General features: G+C 41.7%; 1 protein-coding gene across 2 annotated transcripts; it reads right to left on the bottom strand.

Moving 5' to 3' along the window:
- Positions 1-1,517: 1,517 nt before the first annotated feature.
- On the bottom strand, positions 1,518-18,237 carry CKB (creatine kinase B). Of its 2 annotated transcripts, none has more exons than XM_081945013.1 (8): positions 18,106-18,237; positions 15,607-15,820; positions 13,210-13,364; positions 10,675-10,807; positions 9,043-9,214; positions 6,579-6,702; positions 4,018-4,207; positions 1,518-1,920 (listed from the first exon to the last, which is right to left on the bottom strand). In XM_081945013.1, exons 2-8 carry the CDS (start codon positions 15,797-15,799, stop codon positions 1,742-1,744), a joined length of 1,146 nt encoding a protein of 381 aa, XP_081801139.1. In that variant the 5' UTR covers positions 15,800-15,820; positions 18,106-18,237; the 3' UTR covers positions 1,518-1,741. The 2 variants fall into 2 exon arrangements, with proteins under 2 accessions (XP_081801139.1, XP_081801138.1); XM_081945012.1 differs by lacking the exon at positions 18,106-18,237 and adding an exon at positions 17,580-17,727.
- Between the last annotated feature and the right edge of the window lie 691 nt (positions 18,238-18,928).

The raw sequence follows: 18,928 nt of genomic DNA, 5'->3' as shown, positions 1-18,928 counted from the left end.
GGTGGGAACACATACTGGAAAAGACTGGTATACTAGGATTATAGACAGATTTGTAGTAAAAAAATATGATCCAGCATTATGGGATAACTTCTCAAGCACTTACACACTAGACCAGAGGTGGGGTTCCGGCAGTCACTACTGCCGGTTCACTCGTGGTCTCACTGTGCACACGCAGTGCAATAAAAATTGCTCTGTATATGCACAAAAGCAAAAAACAAGATGGCACCGCCCGGAGAACCAGTTCAGGGGCGTGGAAGGCCTGAGTCACTGCCGGTTCCAGCGACCCACGCCGCCAAACCACTACTGGTTCAGCTAACTGGTCCAAACCAGTAGGAACCCACCACTGAACTAGACCATGAGCAGTTGAGAGAGCATGGCAATCCATATAAAATTTGGAGCTAAGCTTCTGGGCGGGGAGGGGAAGCAAAATAATAGAAACTGGGTGTCAAAAATGCAAGCCAGATGGAATCTTCTTAAAGGTTTAAGTGGATTCAGTGTAAGAGATGCAAGGCTTGGACTAGTGCACTTTTTAAATTAATTCTACTTCTTTGGAAGTCTTGTATCAGCCATGGGTCTTTACAGCCTCCGTTCTGGTCCATTTGAGCAATCCATCCTGTTATGACTCAGAATTTCTTCTAAGAGACACCAAATGGAGGCTGGGGGATATTCCCAGGATGCTAACCATCAGCAATGATCAGTGACATAGTTGCACCATCTTTGTTAAAAAGTCAATCCCTTGGCACTCATTAGACATGAGCAAGAAATAGAAGATAGTTGGAAGAAAAATCCAGCAGCTATAGATAACGCTTATGTAATACATCCACAGCAGCAAATACAAATGTAACAAATATTCATATAATCATTTAGTAAACTGGTTGCACGGGTTTAGGCCTTGTCCCCTTCTCAGCTCACCAAATATGAATATTGTTTGTGCAACACTGACTCTATCTCCAGAAAGTATTTCTGACACAGGAGAACAAAAACAAAAAAGCATCTGTTTTAAGGAATGCAGACAGGAGCTATTTCTCCTATTCTTCTCCACCTCTATAATGGGACTGGTCACCACGGAATAAAAGAATATTGGATAAATGTGGTATACATGGTGTCCATCCTGTGGGGGTGGGGGGGTGGAGAGCAATAGGAAAAACCCTTCAGCCCAGAATCCTTCAATGATGAACATTTTCTGACTGGAAATAGACCAAAACAACAACTCACACAGAAATACCAGAGATGATCCTAAGATTATCCTGCAGAATTCTTAAGACAGACATGCTGACTAGGAAATTCTGGGAGTTTAAGTCCACACATCTTAAAGCTGTCAAGTTTTTTTTAAAAGCAGCTCTCTCTCTCTCTCTCTCTCTATAGACATTGGCCCACTCATAGTGGTCAGTTGACGTAACGCGTAGTCTTTGCTGCTTCTTAGAATCTTCTAGCTCCTGCAGCTCTAAGGCAACTTTACGATTGTAGCTTTAGCTACCTTATTATTCTTTTTTAACCCAATAACAAAATCAAGATACTTTTCAGACCAGATGAAGTTTTATTTCAGTTTCTCAGTGATATTTCAGCCATCAAAAAAATAAACTCTAACACATGTGGATGGAAGACTTTCTACAATGTTACTAAGTGGGAAAATCTCTTTTGACTCCATGATTTTGATCGGAGCGTCATCTTATTTTGTGTGTATATAATTCATCCAATAAGTTAGGAAGAAGCATGAGGAGCTAGAACATTAAAGTGCTTTTCATTTCTGAGCTGGGATCATATCATTAATGCACTGGCCCTTTTCAAGGCGTTTCTCCATTTCAATCAACAGCTTTACTCCATCCACTACCATCTGCACCAGCTCTACTTCAGAGAAGCCCAGACGGTCAGCGTTGGAGATATCAAAGACTCCCCCCACAGCTGCTGTGTCCACACCACCTAAAACAAACCAAAACAGAAGTTAGGAACCCAAATTAAACGCTCTACGATACAGTGAATACATTGTTAAGTTGGAATCAGAATTCAAATTCAAAAAATTACGGTAAACACACACACACACTTCTTATTCCAGCATGTTTGAACAGCGCTACTTTACAAGCATCCAGTCAGCATGTTTATCTTAAAAATTCTGCAGGATTGTCTTAACATCACAAAATGAGGATTAAATCCAATTAAACTGCTTATCTGGATGTGCCTCTTTTCAAACAGCTTCTAGTAAGGAAAAGCAGCATGTAGTTCCTAAATTCCAGAAGTGAATTGGGCATGTGAGCTATCAGGCATTAAGGGAGTGTCTGATATCATTTGGGCCATGCCTTTGAAATATCAGACATCAAAACTAAGCTGCTTTAGACTAGACTACCTCACTTCCACAACAATATAGCACAATGGTCTTGGAAAGTCAGTCAGTTTTTTTGAGTAAACTCTACTTGCCAGATAGGTCATCCCTGCTATGAAGCAGAATGCAGCACTATAAATTGGATCAAGTTCCTTTTTCTTGTATTATCACAATCTACCACCAGCAGAGCCTAAAGTATTTGTGTCTAAAGCAGTTCTGAGGTCCAGTCCTAAACAGCCACCCTTCATGCATCACGAGTGATTTCTCAGAATGATGGACACAGTGAAAGAACCCATGGAGGCTCCCTGAATAATGTAGCCATCAAAGCTACCTCACAACATGGCATAGAGCCTAGTTGCCTGTTTACCTTTGATACCACTGCTTACTATCTGCCTGGCTAATCTGGCTGGGATGGCCCGCATTACATATTCCTTCAATTAAACAGTATCAGGATGCCAGAAGCTTTGTAGCAGCACTTGCCCTGCAGAATAAGATTGCCCCCGAGATCTGGATGGCTTTCGCTCTACTAGTGTTTCAATGGGTCTTCAAGCCCTGCCTGTGGAAAGAGTGAGTGAAAGCCCCTGGACTCTTTCTTTCCATTCCAGTCAGTTTCTGTCATCTTGCTATTTTTTATTTCTTATTAACTGGTTTAGTGTTTATTTGTAAGCCACCAAGAGTCATTGGGAGTTCACTCTTGACAAACTAGATATAAAGATAGTGATAAACAGATCCTGATGCCTAACTAGTGTGAACAGCAGGGGTGGGTTTCTGCCGGCGTTACTGCCAGTTCGCTGTGCGTATGTGCCTATAAATTGTTCTCCGTATGCACAGAACATTAAAATAGGACTAAAATAGGAGTAAAAAACATGCTGATAATGGCATGGGTGACCGCATTCAGGGCCATGGCCAGCCTGCTGTCCCTACTGGTTTGGCGACCCAGTCACAATTTCCAAACCAGTAGCAACCCACCTCTGGTGAACAGCAATGCTGCTAACTCAGGAAGGCAAAAAAATCATCTTCCCATTTGAGTGGGGATTCAACCCCATGGACTCTTAGAATCTTCAGGTGTCAGAGAGCAAATTTCTTTGGGCTGCTACATTACCAAATATATTGAGGCTACAGAATCCCCAGAATTCTTGGCCAAAAATCTGCCTAATGTCTGCTAAGTCTTCAAAGTTGAGGGCTGTTAGAATGAGATTCTAGGACAATCTGTGCTTAACTGTTAATATCTTGGCTCTGCTGAATATGTATCAGTCAGATGGCATTTGCCAACTGGAGGGGCAGAAATGTTTCTTAAATACAGATAGAGGTATGACATTTTTCAAAATTAGGAATGTCACCCAAAGCCAAATTCTAATTGTTAGAGAAAAAGAAGCTGATTATAACTCAAAGTGATGCTAGGATCTTGCACTTAGTAGCTTTTTCATGAAAAAAATATTCCCTGCATACAAAAGCAAGATAGAAAGAGAATATTTATCTTTAAAAAATCTGTATCAAAGACTCATTTCTTTGTACTATGGCCTTCCCCCAACCATTTTGTTTAAACTTTTTGTTACATTTTAAAATGCCTTTCAGAAATTGTTTAAATGGGTTTTATTGTTTGTTTATCATTCATCATAATCTGGCCCATGAGTCCTGGACAGAATGATTCACCAATTTCAAACAAATAAAATAAGCACCACCCATGCTTCCTTTCTCACCTGTACCACGTTTCTGCAGCCTAAGCCTCTTGAGGATATCTCCAAATTTCTCATGTTTGCTAAGATTCGGCAATTTAACATGAACTCCCCCTCGGAGACCTGTGCCAAGGTTGGATGGGCAAGTCAAGATATATCCCAGATGGGAATTCCACATATATTCATAGTTTTGGGATTTGAAGAGTGATTCAAGCTAGAGAGAAATACAAATAGTTATAAAAAGCTTCTTCATTTCACAAGTTGAAGAAAACTGAACAACACAACTTAAAAGACATCTGCAGACTCCAATGTTAAATAATGTCAGCTCTGACAGAGGCCATTTTGAGACTTCAGCACTGACATATTGTAGAGGAGGGACAGGGAGAGGGGAATAGAGATAGTTGGAGTTTGTAGTCAAAACAAAATACTTTCTCTTGGAAACCAAGGACATTCCTGCAGATGCTCAGAAGGAGGGGACTGGAGTCATCACCTAGCAACTGGACAGTATCCTGATCGGACCATGTGACTGATTGTTTTGAGAAAGTGAAAAACTTTTACTTTTAATTAGGTGAAAACTGTGGGAATAGTCAGAGTCGGTTTTCACCAGCCCTATATGATATATCCAATAGAGGTATTCTTTGAGGAATTCAGTAGTTTTGTTTGCTACATGTATGTTACTTGGAACCCTGACAAATTATGGCCAGCACATTTATATGAGCTCAGACAAAAATCCAGGTAAAAATAATTGAATCTTTGGCATTGTCATACAACAATCAGTGGCTCAGCAGTGGGATTGTCATGATCATATAAAAGATTGCTGGATGAGATTGTTGACCCCTTGATTTATAGAGTGAAGGCAGTTTAGTTCTTTCAATTCCCATACATAAAAGTGGAAGGAGAGATAAAGCCAGCACTATACAGTAAGAGTGAGATATGCAGCAAGGTTCTTCATGAAAAGTAGGTCTCCCACTCTGCATTTCTTCAAAATAGAACCTCAGCTTGATGGAAAGTAACACTATTGGCATAGGTTGGTCCAAATTAAGGTCTCCGGGTTATATGAAGATGTCAAATATTTGGTGCAACCTGCAGAGTTGATTCAAAGACTGCCACCAAAATGTAATCCCTTTAATATGCAATATTATATATGCCATATATAGTATAATATGTATGGAAAGTAAATTATATCACATTATTTCTGAACTTAAATAATCAAAAGTACTATTTCCCCTCTTTTCTGTCTGTCCATTTGCTGAAATGCAGTTCCCAGTATACTAGAAAGTAAACAGAGCACATACACACAAAGCAAATACAATTTAGAGCTTCTTGTTTTATCCCTAATAAATGGATAGGGCTAATACACTTCCATCTAAAATGAATGAAAGATGAGATTTTGATTCTGTGATTCACTTATTGCTATTTCTTTACTGTTTGTATAATAATAATAATAATAATAATAATAATAATAATAATAATAATAATAATAATAATTTTATTTGATTAGCCGCAACCCTCTCCCGAAGGACTCGGGGCGGCGTACAATCAAAACGAATAAAAATACACATAAGACAAACATATATACAAAAACAACAGAGACATATACATATGTGCATGGAGGAGAGTTGACTTATAAGTGAAAGACAATTAAAAACACAATTTAAAATCCCCTTAAATAAAATTACTAAATTAAAAAACCCATCAGGAGCGATACGAAGTTATGGTTGAGCCAGGCCAGCTATTTGGAAAAGGTGGGTCTTGAGCTTGACACGGAAGGAACGGAGGTCAGTAGTGGTCCTAATATCCGGGGGGAGGTCATTCCACAGGGCTGGGCCCGCCACAGAGAAGGCTCTGCTCCTAGGCGCCGCCCCATGGCACTGTCTGGTGGACGGCACCTGGAGAAGTCCCTCTCTGTGCGAGCGGATGGGTCGTAGGGATTATCATTTTGGGCACCCTAATGTGCCCAGAGGATTTAGGAAGTTACTGTATAGATTTAAAATAATTAAAGAAACTTCTATTAAAGAGACATACCAGTGCTCTGGTATGCCACCTCAACTATGGTGGCATACTACAGCACTGACACCATTATGCTAGAAATGTCAGAAAAAGCAATGGCCAAACCTCATTATAAGCTATGCTGGGACTGGAGATATGCTGGGACTGGCCCTCTCTGCTCTTGGAAACTCATTTCTGAAGTTGCATATAACTATCTTTTAGTACAAGACAGGCAACAGTTGGAGAATGGCTTAAATCTGCAAGTCTTTCAAGATTTCTGGCCAGAGACATAAGAGAATATATACATTATACATCACTATTATTTGACCTCTATTTTTTCAATAAACAGGGAGAGTGATATTCAAGAAGTCTCCAGGACAGGAAGGATCTGTATTTTTACTTTCAAGCTCACTGTACTGCTACTTCTGCCTAAACAGATTATTTGAAACCATTATCATCACTACATCCTGATATATGTTTGCCCTAAAGTCTGTACTGTATTTAATCAGCACTTTGAGTTGGATATTGTAGAGAAGGCTGCACCAACTTAGATCCCGGGGCAAAGTTCACATGCCTCCATTACCAATTATATTTACCTGGGTTAGTCCAGAACAGAAGCGAGTGAAAACCTCTTTCATATTGCCACCTTTTTGCATGGAAATAATTCTAAGGTGATCTTCCTCATTGATCCAAACAAGGAAAGTCTTACTGTCATTATGCCTAAGAAGACAAAAAAATGAGTAAGCTCCACACTCCTTTAACTCAAGCATAGAATAAACATATATTACATACTAAAAAAGCTTCCAAATGATGTTCTGTAGCTTCTGATTGAGCTCATATAGTTGCTCTGCTGTGGCCATATCTATATATTACAACTACTGTATACTCATTGCTATGATTTTTAACTGAACAAAATTCTACATCACAGGGAATAATTTTTGAACCAAGATACCTCAAACGGACTACAGAATGCATCCAAAATCCAGACCCATGACTCCCAAGACAATGAAATTTGGGGAAGTTGTGGCTGCTTCAGTGTTATTGGTTGCTGCTGCGCTGCTGCTGCAGTCATGTGAATCTTCATTTTCAATGTCCCATGACAGTTCCCAGCCAGTCTTGCAATCCCTTCTTTCCCCACCCAACATCAGACACCTGCTTGCTGGAAGGGAAGGGGATTTCAAATACTTCTTGCTTGATTCCCACTAGGAATCTCAATGGGGAAGCTAGCAGGAATTCAGAAGTCACTCCTGCTCCCATTGCATTTTTGCCCACCCTTGGATCTTTCTGTTTCTCTGAAAGGTAAGGAAATATCTCTGAAACACTGATTCAATAGGGCACAAGGTTGCCTAGTAGATTAACAAAATATACCAAGCTTGTAACTATAAATGGGAAATCTGCACTCGCTACAATTATGCATTTGTCCAGAAATGAGTATACCAATAGTGAGGTATAGCAATAGCACTTAGACTTATATACTTTACAGCTCTAAGCGGTTTAGAGTCAGCATATTGCTACCAACAATCTGGGTCCTCATTTTACCGACGTTGGAAGGATGGAAGGCTGAATCAACCTTGAGCAGGTGAGAATTGAACCCCCCACAGTCAGCAGAATTAGCCTGCAATACTACATTCTAACCACTGTGCCACCATTGCTCCTTGGAATATTACACTGCCCAAGAATAATCAGTCATCAAACAATTCTTTCATCAGACTGTAAAATCAATCCATGAATACATACAACAAATGAAGGTATACATTAACTGTGAGTGAAACAACTGAAGTCTAAGTATGAAATGCATCATCTACATTGATAAAGGTGTGCATAGTGTGGTGATATTTGCATGTAATGTTCCAAGGAATAGAGAGAATAGGGAAAAAACAGGTATGAATTATGGGGGAAAACTCTATTTTTAATTCATGTGATCCAGAGGGAGAAAAAAACATTCTTCTAGGTGATCTGGATGGATGAGTAGGGGTGTGTGTGTGTGTGTGTCTGTGTGTGTGTCTGTGTGTGTGTGTCATCCTCATTTTCTGCAGCATAGATAGATAGATAGATAGATAGATAGGTAGGTAGGTAGGTAGGTAGATAGATAGATGATAGATAGATAGATAGATAGATAGATAGATGATAGATAGATAGATAGATGATAGATAGATAGATAGATGATAGATAGATAGATGATAGATAGATAGATAGATAGATAGATAGATAGATAGATAGATAGATAGATAGATAGATGATAGATAGATTGATTGCTGCAGAAAATGATGAGAAACATGCGTAAAGGATATGGAGAGCACAGATATTTATTTGCAAATGTAACCAAAGAGAGCAAGGTAAGTAAATTAAAAGATCAAAATATGAGAATCAATAGATGCTGAATGATTTGAATTTAATACAGAATGAATGAAACCTGAACTGGAAAACAAACGTGAGAAGAACGAACGAACAGGTTAGGGTAAAGAATCTGAAAAAGTCATGTTTGGATAGAATAAATGAGGTCTTGAGAAAGCAACAGGTAAGAAGTTTAAAGAACAAAAGGTTCTTTAAAGCATGAAAGGATTGTTTACAAGGACAGAAAGGAAAGAAGAGAAATAATTAATGATGTTAATATAAGATAGCTTTAATTATGTCTCCTTATATCATGCCCTTAACTTCTTTGGTTAACGCCAAGTTACTGTGACAAGTATATATTATTTTGCACTGCTAGGATTTTTATTTCTTAAAAAAACCAATTTCATCAGAAAAAAATATGGGTCGAGGGACAATTCAAGTTAATTCTGCATCTTATCAGCATTCTGCATGTTACCTTATCAGGTAACATGAGCTGCATCTTAAGTTAAAAGAGCTTCTGTCTTCCAGCAAGTCTCTAATATGTTAAATGATACATGTTGCTGATCAACTCACTGACCAGTTTCACATTTAGTTGTAATCCACAATATTGTGAAGTCATCTTTGAATAAGTCACAACTGGATGGCTATACGAATTTATAAGTCGCAATGTCAAGGTTAAATGAATGGCTCAATATTCAAGATGCAACTTTGCGTGGCAACACTCACCAGATGCCCCTTCCATCAGGCCAGTCACGGGCCATTCCAGAAGCCAAGAGCAAAGGGGAAACAGGTTTATCGAAAAGGAAGTGGTCATCAATGAGCTGCTGCTGTTCGGCGTCTGTCATATTCTTCAAAGCATAGTACTTCCCACTGAAGTCCCCTTCCAGGCTGGCCAAAGCTGAAGGAAGAATAGCGAGGCTTGTAGCATTGAGATGGTTTTCAATGGTCCTATTTAATAGAATATGCATATTCTGGCCTACCATTCATTAATGCCAAGACAGCAAAAAGGGTAGTTTCAGCCAGGCATGCTAACTTTTAACAATTCTCTTAGCAAAGCAAGGCACTGGCTGTTTCCCAGAGTCTTGAGGCAGGAATGGGAGGAAGCATGCACCCTTCACTCAATGTATCTGCTTTTTAGCTGCTCCATTAATTAGCGTGCAGTTATTTGATACTCATGAAGTAGTATTTATTTTCAGGAACTTCTTCCAGCAGGATTATCTGCAAAGCATGCTCATATTAAGATGGTGGTTGCAACAATGCGTTTAAAGCTCCACACATGAGAACACTTAAAAAACCCGGAGGAGTTGTAACTGTAGTTACTCTGTTTCCCTTGCATTTACTTGAATAAATGCAAGGGAAACAGAGTAACTACAGTTCAATTTTCTGCTGCAGGCAAGACTTTGCAAAGGTGCATTGAGCTACAGGTATGGTACAGCTTTCTAGCTAACCCAAAAGAGTCTAATATGAAACAACCAAGAGATAGTTTAATTATACTCACCAAGTGTCTTATTAAACAAAGCAGGTAGTCCTCAATTTATGGCAATTGAGACAAAAATCTTGGTTGTTGAGCGAAGTGAGATATTATGGGACTGCCCACATGACTGCTTTGCTCAACGACTGCAATCCCAACACTCATGGTTGGGATTGTTAAATGACTGCACAGGTCATTAAGTAGATAGTATCCTAAATAAAGAGTGTGGAGTGCTTGGGAAATAGGGAAGCCATGGGAGGCTCTGCTCAGCAGCTGAAAATCCTCCCTGCCCGTATCCAAACAGGATTTTCAACCCAAGTACAGTGATGCTTACATATGTTATGCACTAGGCCTCCCTCCCTCATCTGGGGCATCTCATGCTTCCTACCATACCATGCACTTCGCTTAGTTTTCAGCTGCATCCCGTCTCTGGCTGAAAAATCTATCTACCAAAGGAGTTCAGCTCCCCTCCATGCACAGAAGAGAATTCATTTGGTGGTATGCAAAGACAGGGCTGAAATCTAAAGGATTTTAGCTCCATTTCTGCACCCCACTAAAGGAGTTCAGCTCTTTGGGAGGCAGCTCTTTCAGCCAGCCCCTCACCTGGAGCTAGAGGGAGTCCTTTCACCAGGATGCTGAGTGGTGATGCAACATTTTGTGATGTCTGGATGTGCTGTATGGCCATAAAGCACCCTTTCAGAGGCCATAATTCCAGATCATTGTTAAAACAAACAGTTATAAGTTAAGGACTACCAACAATGCAAAAGGTAAGGGTAGTTCTACCCTATTATATATCTACCTGTTCTTTTTGATTATCAAATTATCATCAGGACTGAGACCAATTCTATTTGTTTTGGGGTTTGTGCACAAACAATGCTGAATTTTACCTTCCACAGAAAGTTTTTCAATTGCACGTCTCTCTCCTCTGCTACAGTGGGGAGGCAGACAGAAGCCACGAATGCTCCTACCAGTTCGGACACGTGAACTCAGAACATAGTTGGGGTCCAAATCATCACCACCCTAATAAAAGGAAAGAGCTTCATAGTAGTAAGAGATCCAATAGCAAATTCCATCTAAAAATCACTCTGCAAATGAAAGGCAAACTCAGAGTTACATTGTACACCTTATTTTTAAAGGCAAGTGCTATTAAATGTGAACTTTCATTGTCCTCCCATACCCTTTAATTAAAATTTAATCAATTTAAATTTAATCAAGGAGAGACGCAACCTAGAATTAAGGAGAAACTTCCTAACAGTGAGGACGATAACCAGTGGAACAGCTTTGCCTTCAGAAGTTGTGGGTGTTTCATCACTGAGGTTTTTAAGAAGAGACTGGACGGCCATTTTTCTTAAATGGTATAGGGCAGGGGTGTCCAAACTTGGGAACTTTAAGACTTGTGGACTTCAACTTCCAGAATTCCCCAGCCAGCCATGCTGGCTGGGGAATTCTGGGAGTTGAAGTCCACAAGTCTTAAAGTTCCCAAGTTTGGACACCCCTGGTATAGGGTCTCCTGCTTGAGCCGGGGGTGGACTAGAAGACTTCCAAGGTCTCCTCCAGCTCTATTTAGATTGATTTATTGACTTGCCTGTACAAATTGCAGCCAATATCCAGTTCCCAACTGCTTCTACTTCAGCCTTTTATTACAACCAGCCTTGCTGCTGATAAACAGCACCATTCCATAATTTTCCTAGCAGATGCATTAAGCAAGTTCAGTACTTATGCTGAAAGAAGCATTTTAAACCAACTCTTGTCATTCCTACAGATAAAGGAAGTGTGAGATATTGTTGTAGAGAGAAAAGCTCATTTTTAGGGGGCATCTCCACTCTGGAAATGGGATACTGGCAATCAAGAGCTTACTTTGGAGTCAAAAATATGCCCCACGTCTGCTGCGGGGGCTTGAAAACAGGTAAAGTTTCAATTTGCTTCCTTACTATTAGTCCTTTACTTGTCCTTGAATTGAGTCTTAATACATATGGAGGCACTGGAGGAAAATCAGAGCATCAATTCATTAATCTCTCCAGCCTAAAGATGACTTTCTTCCATGAACAAGAAAGCTCAGCTCACTAGCCATGGCCAGGTATTTTTTATACTGACACAGTGATAGAATACTCTTCAATCCTACATTCCATGATGGAAGTGATTTATCCATCTCCACTGCTAAGGAATAAAGGACTGAACAAGTCAATTTATCATGTTCATTGCCCAAAGGATTCTAAATGGATGTTCAGGGTCCAGACAAACATTCACACTCAGACTAATAAGAGTTGGAAGGGACCTTGTAAGTCATCTAGTCCAACCCCCCCCCCGCCCACTCAAGCAAGAGACCCTACACTATTTCTGACAGATGGCAGCCCAGTCTCTTCTCGGAATGATGAGCTCGCACAACTTCTGAAGACAACTTCTGTTCCATTGGCTGATTGTTTTCACTGTCAGAAAAGTTCTCCTTATTTCCAGGTTGAATCTCTCCTTGTTCAGTTTCCATTATTCCTTGTCTGGCCTTCAGGTACTTTGGAAAATAGTTTGACCCCCTCCTCTCTGTGGCAGCCCCTCAAATATTGGAAGAGTACTATCATGTCCCCCCTGGTCCTTCTCTTCATTAGACTAGCCATGCCCAGTTCTTGTAAACATTCTTTATAAATTTTAGTCATTTGATCCCCTACTCATCTTAGTTGCTCTTTTCTGCACTCTTTCTAGAGTCTCAACTTTTTTATAGTGCGGTGACCAAAAATGGATGCAGTACTCAAAGGCTTTATAAAGTGGTATTAGTACCTCACTTGATCTTGATTGTATCCCTCTGTTAATGCAATTTAGGATTGCATTGGCTTTTTTGGCTGCCACTGCACACTGCTGGCTCAATTTTTAATTGGTTGTCCACTAAGACTCCAATTTCCTCTCATTCTTTCCTGAAGAATTTGATCTTTCTACACATGAGAAAGAAACCTAATAGTGGGGCTTAAGCCAATCCTAAACATGCCTGTGCAATTTGTATTACAACTCTTTAGCAACAGGAATCTATTAACATTTTGAAACTGGCAATATAAATTGCAGCTTTCATATAAATGTCACTCAGTAAACATATTCCATTGCTGCAGAAATAATTCTAGGTAAGGAAGCTACCAATGGGTAGTTTTTAACATGCCCTTCCAGGTGTGAATAAGACGGTACAGCATCAAAAGAATAAGTTAGCAATCTGGTAATATTTGCCAATAAAGGAGAATATGTGTAGCTCTGACTGCTCTTTCAGCTTATTTTCTTGCAGATGTTTCATTACTCTAACTAGGTACATTATCAGTACTAGTTGACCAGCACTGATAATGGTACCTAGTTAGGGTAATGAAACATCTGCAAGAAAACAAACAAGCTGAGAGAAAACCAAGGATCCCTCCATAAATATCTGATTATTTTTAAAAAGACTTCTCTACCTCCAGGTTATCAGCATTCAAGTCAGTCTTATGTTGATCCGTAGGTTTATAGCCTCCATGTCGATCTTCAATAACTGGGTCAAAGAGTTCATGGAATGTGACATACGATTCCTCATCACCAGCTACGCATCCTACTGTCTTAATGTAGGGATGGCCTACAGGAATTAACAAGCCAGAAGAGCTTTGGTTTGGATAATGCTTCAGTTCCATTCTAGCATTTGGCATGTCCACTCAAACATATTAGATTTTGCATGTCATTAGCTTTATAAGGTATAAAGACATTTTTGATACACCGTGAGTTCTCTGTTCAATTAGACTTTGTAGTTTGCTCATAGGTTTGTGTGAATGCAGCACATTTAAACTCTCTCTTGTGTGTGTGTGTGTGTGTGTGTGTGTGTGTGTGTGTGTGTGTGTGTAAAGCAAAGCTGCTTTGAATATTTGGTTTTCCCCAATGCTCCAGAATTAGGCAAACCTAAAACCTTAGTTTCCATTAATCTGTGTTTTATTATTATAAAAATGCATAGAACTATATATTTTCTGTGTAGGTATCAAACATCTACACAGGTGGTCCAAATTCTACAACCAGCACACATAGGCAAACTAAAAATGGTTCTTTTTGGCAAAAACCATTCTGCAACACATACTTTTGCAAAATAGAATCCCAGGAAAATAAGCATCAAGATGGAGTGAATGCAACTCCATTTTCTCACCAGATAAATCTTCTTTAGACTTTGAAATTCTGAGATTTCAAGCAGGGCTAATTTCCCTAACCGGCCAACCCTCAGAAGTATGAAACTACCATTATCCTTAATCTGCTAGCCAATGGTTCCCATGGGTATTTTAAAGTAATCTGTCTGGAGGGTACCAGGTTGAGGAAGACTGTAATCAATGTCTGAAAAACAAATCACCAATCAATTTCATAATAAACCCGATACTTCTCTTCTGGCAATGCCATCCCTTAATGGACCAATTTCTATCAGGCCTACAGGAAAGTTGCCTAATGCTCAGAAATCACTAAAATTAATGCACTCATTATTTATCAAATTTAAATATCATCCATCTCACTCTCATTATCACATAGAGACTAAGCATCTCTGAAGATGGTCACATTTTCATCAGAGATCATTATCAAATTATAATTCATCAGTCACGGATGCCCACAAGACTTTTTATAACATTCACAAGTTTCCTACCCGGTCCACAACAAATGACTTCCCAAGTGCCTCCATAAAACTTGCAAACAGAATGTCAAGACTAGAGTCGTCTCTGAAATGTAAGACAGTTGACCACAGAGGCTCCATTTATCCTTCTTGTTTTCATTCACATGTATTCAGCAGCCTATTTCTAGAAGTAGCCCATAGCAGCTATGACAGGGGTGTCCAAACTTGGGAACTTTAAGACTTGTGGACTTCAACTCCCAGAATTCCCCAGCCAGCATGGCTGGCTGGGGAATTCTGGGAGTTGAAGTCCACAAGTCTTAAAAGTTCCCAAGTTTGGACACCCCTGAGCTATGACGACTATGAGAGACCTTATCACTTAATTCAACCCCCTTGTTAATGCTAGTGTTACCTTCATCACATCTAACAGTTCTGAATGACTTGTTTCCAAGGAACAAAGGGCATAAAAAGCAATTTTAAAAGCTCCATCATACACCGCAGTTAAACTCAATTAACCATCATTTCATCTGAACCTGGCTTGTTTCAGCCATTTTGCATTTTCCTAGCCACAGCTGATTTCATGCCGGAGCAAAAAGTCTGTATCTGCATCAGCCAAATACACCAGCTCAGGGCTTTGGCAGGATTATCAATCCTGTTATCCAAATGACGTCGTTCAAGGAAAAGGACTGTCTGTCTGACAATTTCTATCTCAGATTCAGGATTAGAACGTCAGCTACATGGCTCTTGACTATGGATGTTCTCACTGGAAGGCAGTTTCTAATTATTAAAGGTGCCAGTTCAATACTGCTAGAGAGCAACAGGAAAAATGCAGTAATATCCCCACTACTAAGATCTGCTCCTACTTGATTTGCCAAAGAGAAGCTAGATTTTTTTAATCAGATGATTCATTTTAAGAACTACAGTTGTAAATTATATTCATTTAGAAGTAGGGCTTCCTGGGAGGGGAAGGGAGTTTCTCATTCAATATTAATATTTAAGGGTGGAGGGAAACTGGCAGAAGGAATCAATAGGTTTGTATTTGTCAGTAAATAAAGTCATTCTGGTTGCAATCAAGATTCTGCACAAACACTTTGTACAATTTTTTTTTTAAAAAAATGTAATACTCTTGAGGTTGCAAGGAGATTCTCACAGATGGCGTGTTTTTTTTTTAAAGCAGCACGGCACTTCCTTGTTAAACGAGGAACAGGCAGAAATTAAATGAGCAGCCATTTTCCTTTACCTGGGTTGTCCACCCCGGTCTGAATACAATCATCCACAGTAAATCCACTAGACGTCTGTTTATCCCTCAGCTTTGAATATAACTCCAAGGTCAGAACGGAAGCCATGTGATTGTTATGGAGACTCAGGTCTGGATATTCATCTTCTGCAGAGTAATTCATCTTGGAAAGATTGTGGCTGTTTGAGAAGGGCATAACTGGCCTGTCTGAAAGGAGCTAAGGAAGGGACAAAAAGAAAAAGGAGAGGGAAAACATCATTTTGCCTCCTGCAAGGTCTTCCCTTAGCTTCAATTGTACAGGGGAGGAATAAGGCAGGTGGGGAGCAAGGTCACCTTGCAGGCTCTCCCTGACCTGCTCCATTCAACACTTTGTCTGCAGAGCACCTGCAATTGTGGAGGGTTGCCAAATATTACTCAACTCCTCCCCACACCGCTGGCACGCAGGCTGGGCCAGTACTAAGAGGCTTGCCCCAAGGTCAAGGTGCTCTAACTGGGGCTGAGCAACCAGGAATAGGAAGCCAGCCACCTAACTTCCCCCCTCCCCCCCCCCAGCTCCTAAGGGCTTCGCTAAGAACGCCTCCCTCCCTTTTCCTTGGTCCCAGGGGTCACCTTCGCCTCGAGTTAGCAGACATTTTGCTGCAAAGACAGAAAGAAACCTAATTCGCTCCCGGTGGATTTTTCAGCTACGGGCTTCGCGAAGCCATCCGCCCGGCTGCCGGGAGAGCAGAGAGAGAGCCCTGCAAAGCAAGCCGAAGGAGGCAGCCAGCCAGCCCTCTATTCTAGCCTCCCACTTCACCGGGGCTGCCTCCTTCCGCGCCCCAGGCACCTTCTCTGTTGCAAAAGAGAAGAGAAGCCGGTTAGGGATGCGCAGCGCTTTGGCACAAACAACCATAGGAGGAAAGGGCCGCGGGGCTCTGCTCTACTTACGGCTTCTCCATCGGCTCTGCGGGAGAGGCGCTTCGGAAGGAGCAGGTGGCGGAGGGAAGGGAGGGTGGAAATAAAAAGGCACGGAAGGCGGGAGGGAGGCTTTTTAAGTGGATCGCAAACAGGGCGCTGGCTGCGATGCATCGCAGCCGACGTCCCGTCCCCCCCCCCCGCGCGCGCTCTCTTTCCTTGCTTGCCCAAGCCTCCATCCGGGAAGGGAGTCGCGAAGGTCCCCTTGGCTGTAGCAGCCTCGCTTGAACGGGCGAGCTGCAGTGCGCGACGGCTCCGGCAAGGCTGGCTATCTGGGGAGCAAATGGTCCGGAGGCAGCAGGGAGTTGGGATGCCTGGCTTGCCTCAACGGGCTTCCCTCTGTAGCTCCCCCCCCCCCGCCCCGAGACGGGACCACCGCTCTTCCCCTACAAGCCCTGCTTTAGAACGGGCGGACTTTGCCTCCCTCCCTCCCTCCTGTACACGGCCAAGAAACGGGCTTTCTTTGGGCACCGCCGCCTAAGGAGAAGCAGCCACTCGAAAATGAAACGGGCCAGCATTACGTAACAAACTAAGATGAATGTAGCTAAGCGTTTGCGCGAAAAAAACCCCAGTTACTCGGATGCTGGGAGCCGTCCGAGCATCGGGCCCCCAGCGAAAGGAGTCCTATTTTTAAAGGGGGTAAAACCCCAGGACCCCCTGCAAGAGCGAAGCCTTCTCTCCAAGCCCGCGCTCGCCTTGGGACACTTCCACATCCTTGGACGTGGCGGTTCTGTCTATCTCGGTTCAGAAAGAAGCTACACACGTTGCGGCGTGAGACCAGAACCCCAGCCTCCTTTCCTTTCGCCGGGGCGAGATGCTGGCTTTAAAAGAACGCGCGTTCGCAGAGAGAGAGAGAGGGAGGTGGGAAATCACCCTGGTCTTTCGTGCCGTAAAAAAATAAAAATGCCTGCTGGCTTTTGACTCCGAAAAGCAAGAAGACGCCGCAGAGCCGGGCGTCCAGCTCGCCAACTTCAAGCTCTAATCCGAAGGGCTGCCCGGCACCGCTTGTCCTGCGCACTTACCGAGACTTTCAGAGGAACCGCGAAAGGAAAGCGCTCTTCGCCTCTTGCAAGTTCCGCCCGAAAGACCTGCCTGAAATGAAGCCTTTCCCTCCACCTTCCCATCCCTTTTATATACAGCCTAAGCCGGCTGCTTATTGGCTGGTATTTATATTCCATTCATTCCATTGGAGATTTGCTCCCAGGGTGGGGAAGACTTCTCGCCTTGCTTGATAGCTAGTGCTCTGGTCCCCCCACTTTGCTGTGGGGCCTCTCCTTGTTAGATGGCCGGCCGTGGAGTGGAGGCTCAGACAGCCACAAAAGGCTTTCAACAAAAGGGGAGTCACTTTTGAAGGCATTCACTGTAGGGAAAGACGAAGGATGCCGTCGCCAGCATCCCCCCCCCCTTCTCCTCACCGAAAGGGAATGAAACACCAAATGCCTGGGAATCAGGAAACGGCTGCTGATGCAATTCTTCGGAATAAAGCTCTGCAAATGTGCTTTATTCGTAAAGGACGAATTGAGACTCGCAGATAGGTGCGATGCATACCTGTTTGAGTCAAGGTGCTTTTTTTCTCCCTTAATTCGCTGTTTTTCCTTCTTCACCCGGTGGAAATGAACACAAGAGCAGTCAGTACAATGGAGAGAAATGCAAGCCAAGAGCTTTAAAGATTTGGTGCTTGGTTGATTGTAAATTCTCTGCGATTGGATTTACATAACAGCTGGGCTAAGGCAGACTTTGTTTAACCAGGATTCATTACTTGGATTTTCATCCCATAGTAAAGAAAACTGTTACAATTTCTCAGTTTTCAATAGGATTGTTCTGCACTGTATTAGTTTAGCAACTGCCAATGGACGTATCTGCTACTCAGCAGATACCCAGAGACTGTAGCTTCCTAGATTCTAGGCCCTGGAGAAGTTTAAGAACTGCAGCCTCAATGTAGGAGATTCCAAACAGTTCTAAGTTGAGTTCTGTAGACCAACTCTAAACCCATTTCATGTTTGAAATATTAAGGCTTAGTACCAAAGGAAATAAATATACGTAGGAGTAAATGAGGTTAATTACAACAGGATGAACCCTTTCATGAGTCTAAGATATTTTAAATCTACAAAGATCGGTCTCTGTCAAGTAGAATGGAACATGCACCCATCCAGTTGTTGGACAATTGCAATGTTGCCATTGGCCACACTGATGCCATAGTGAGCCACATCAGGAATGCCATGGGTCCTTCATCCCTAAATTTAATTCGGTGAACTCTTGAATTTATTTCTAAAGACAGTTTGGAAGCCTTGGCCTTACAATAGCAGAATTTTTATTTTCTTTTTGCTTATGCTTATTTTGCCTAATTGTCTTTATGTATTGGAACAGAAAA

This window comes from Natrix helvetica, assembly GCF_964273705.1.
Source record: "Natrix helvetica genome assembly, chromosome: 1".
Classification (NCBI taxonomy): domain Eukaryota; kingdom Metazoa; phylum Chordata; class Lepidosauria; order Squamata; family Natricidae; genus Natrix; species Natrix helvetica.
This window is presented reverse-complemented; position numbering and strand designations above follow the sequence as displayed.

Coding starts and splice junctions, on each gene's coding strand:
- CKB (XM_081945012.1), bottom strand. CDS start 17,681: ATGGGAAGGTGGAGGGAAAGGCTTCATTTCAGGCAGGTCTTTCGGGCG. Junction 15,821..17,579: donor CGGTTCCTCTGAAAGTCTCG/GTAAGTGCGCAG, acceptor TCCCTTCCTTAG/CTCCTTTCAGACAGGCCAGT. Junction 6,703..9,042: donor CCTGATGGAAGGGGCATCTG/GTGAGTGTTGCC, acceptor TTGTCTTCTTAG/GCATAATGACAGTAAGACTT.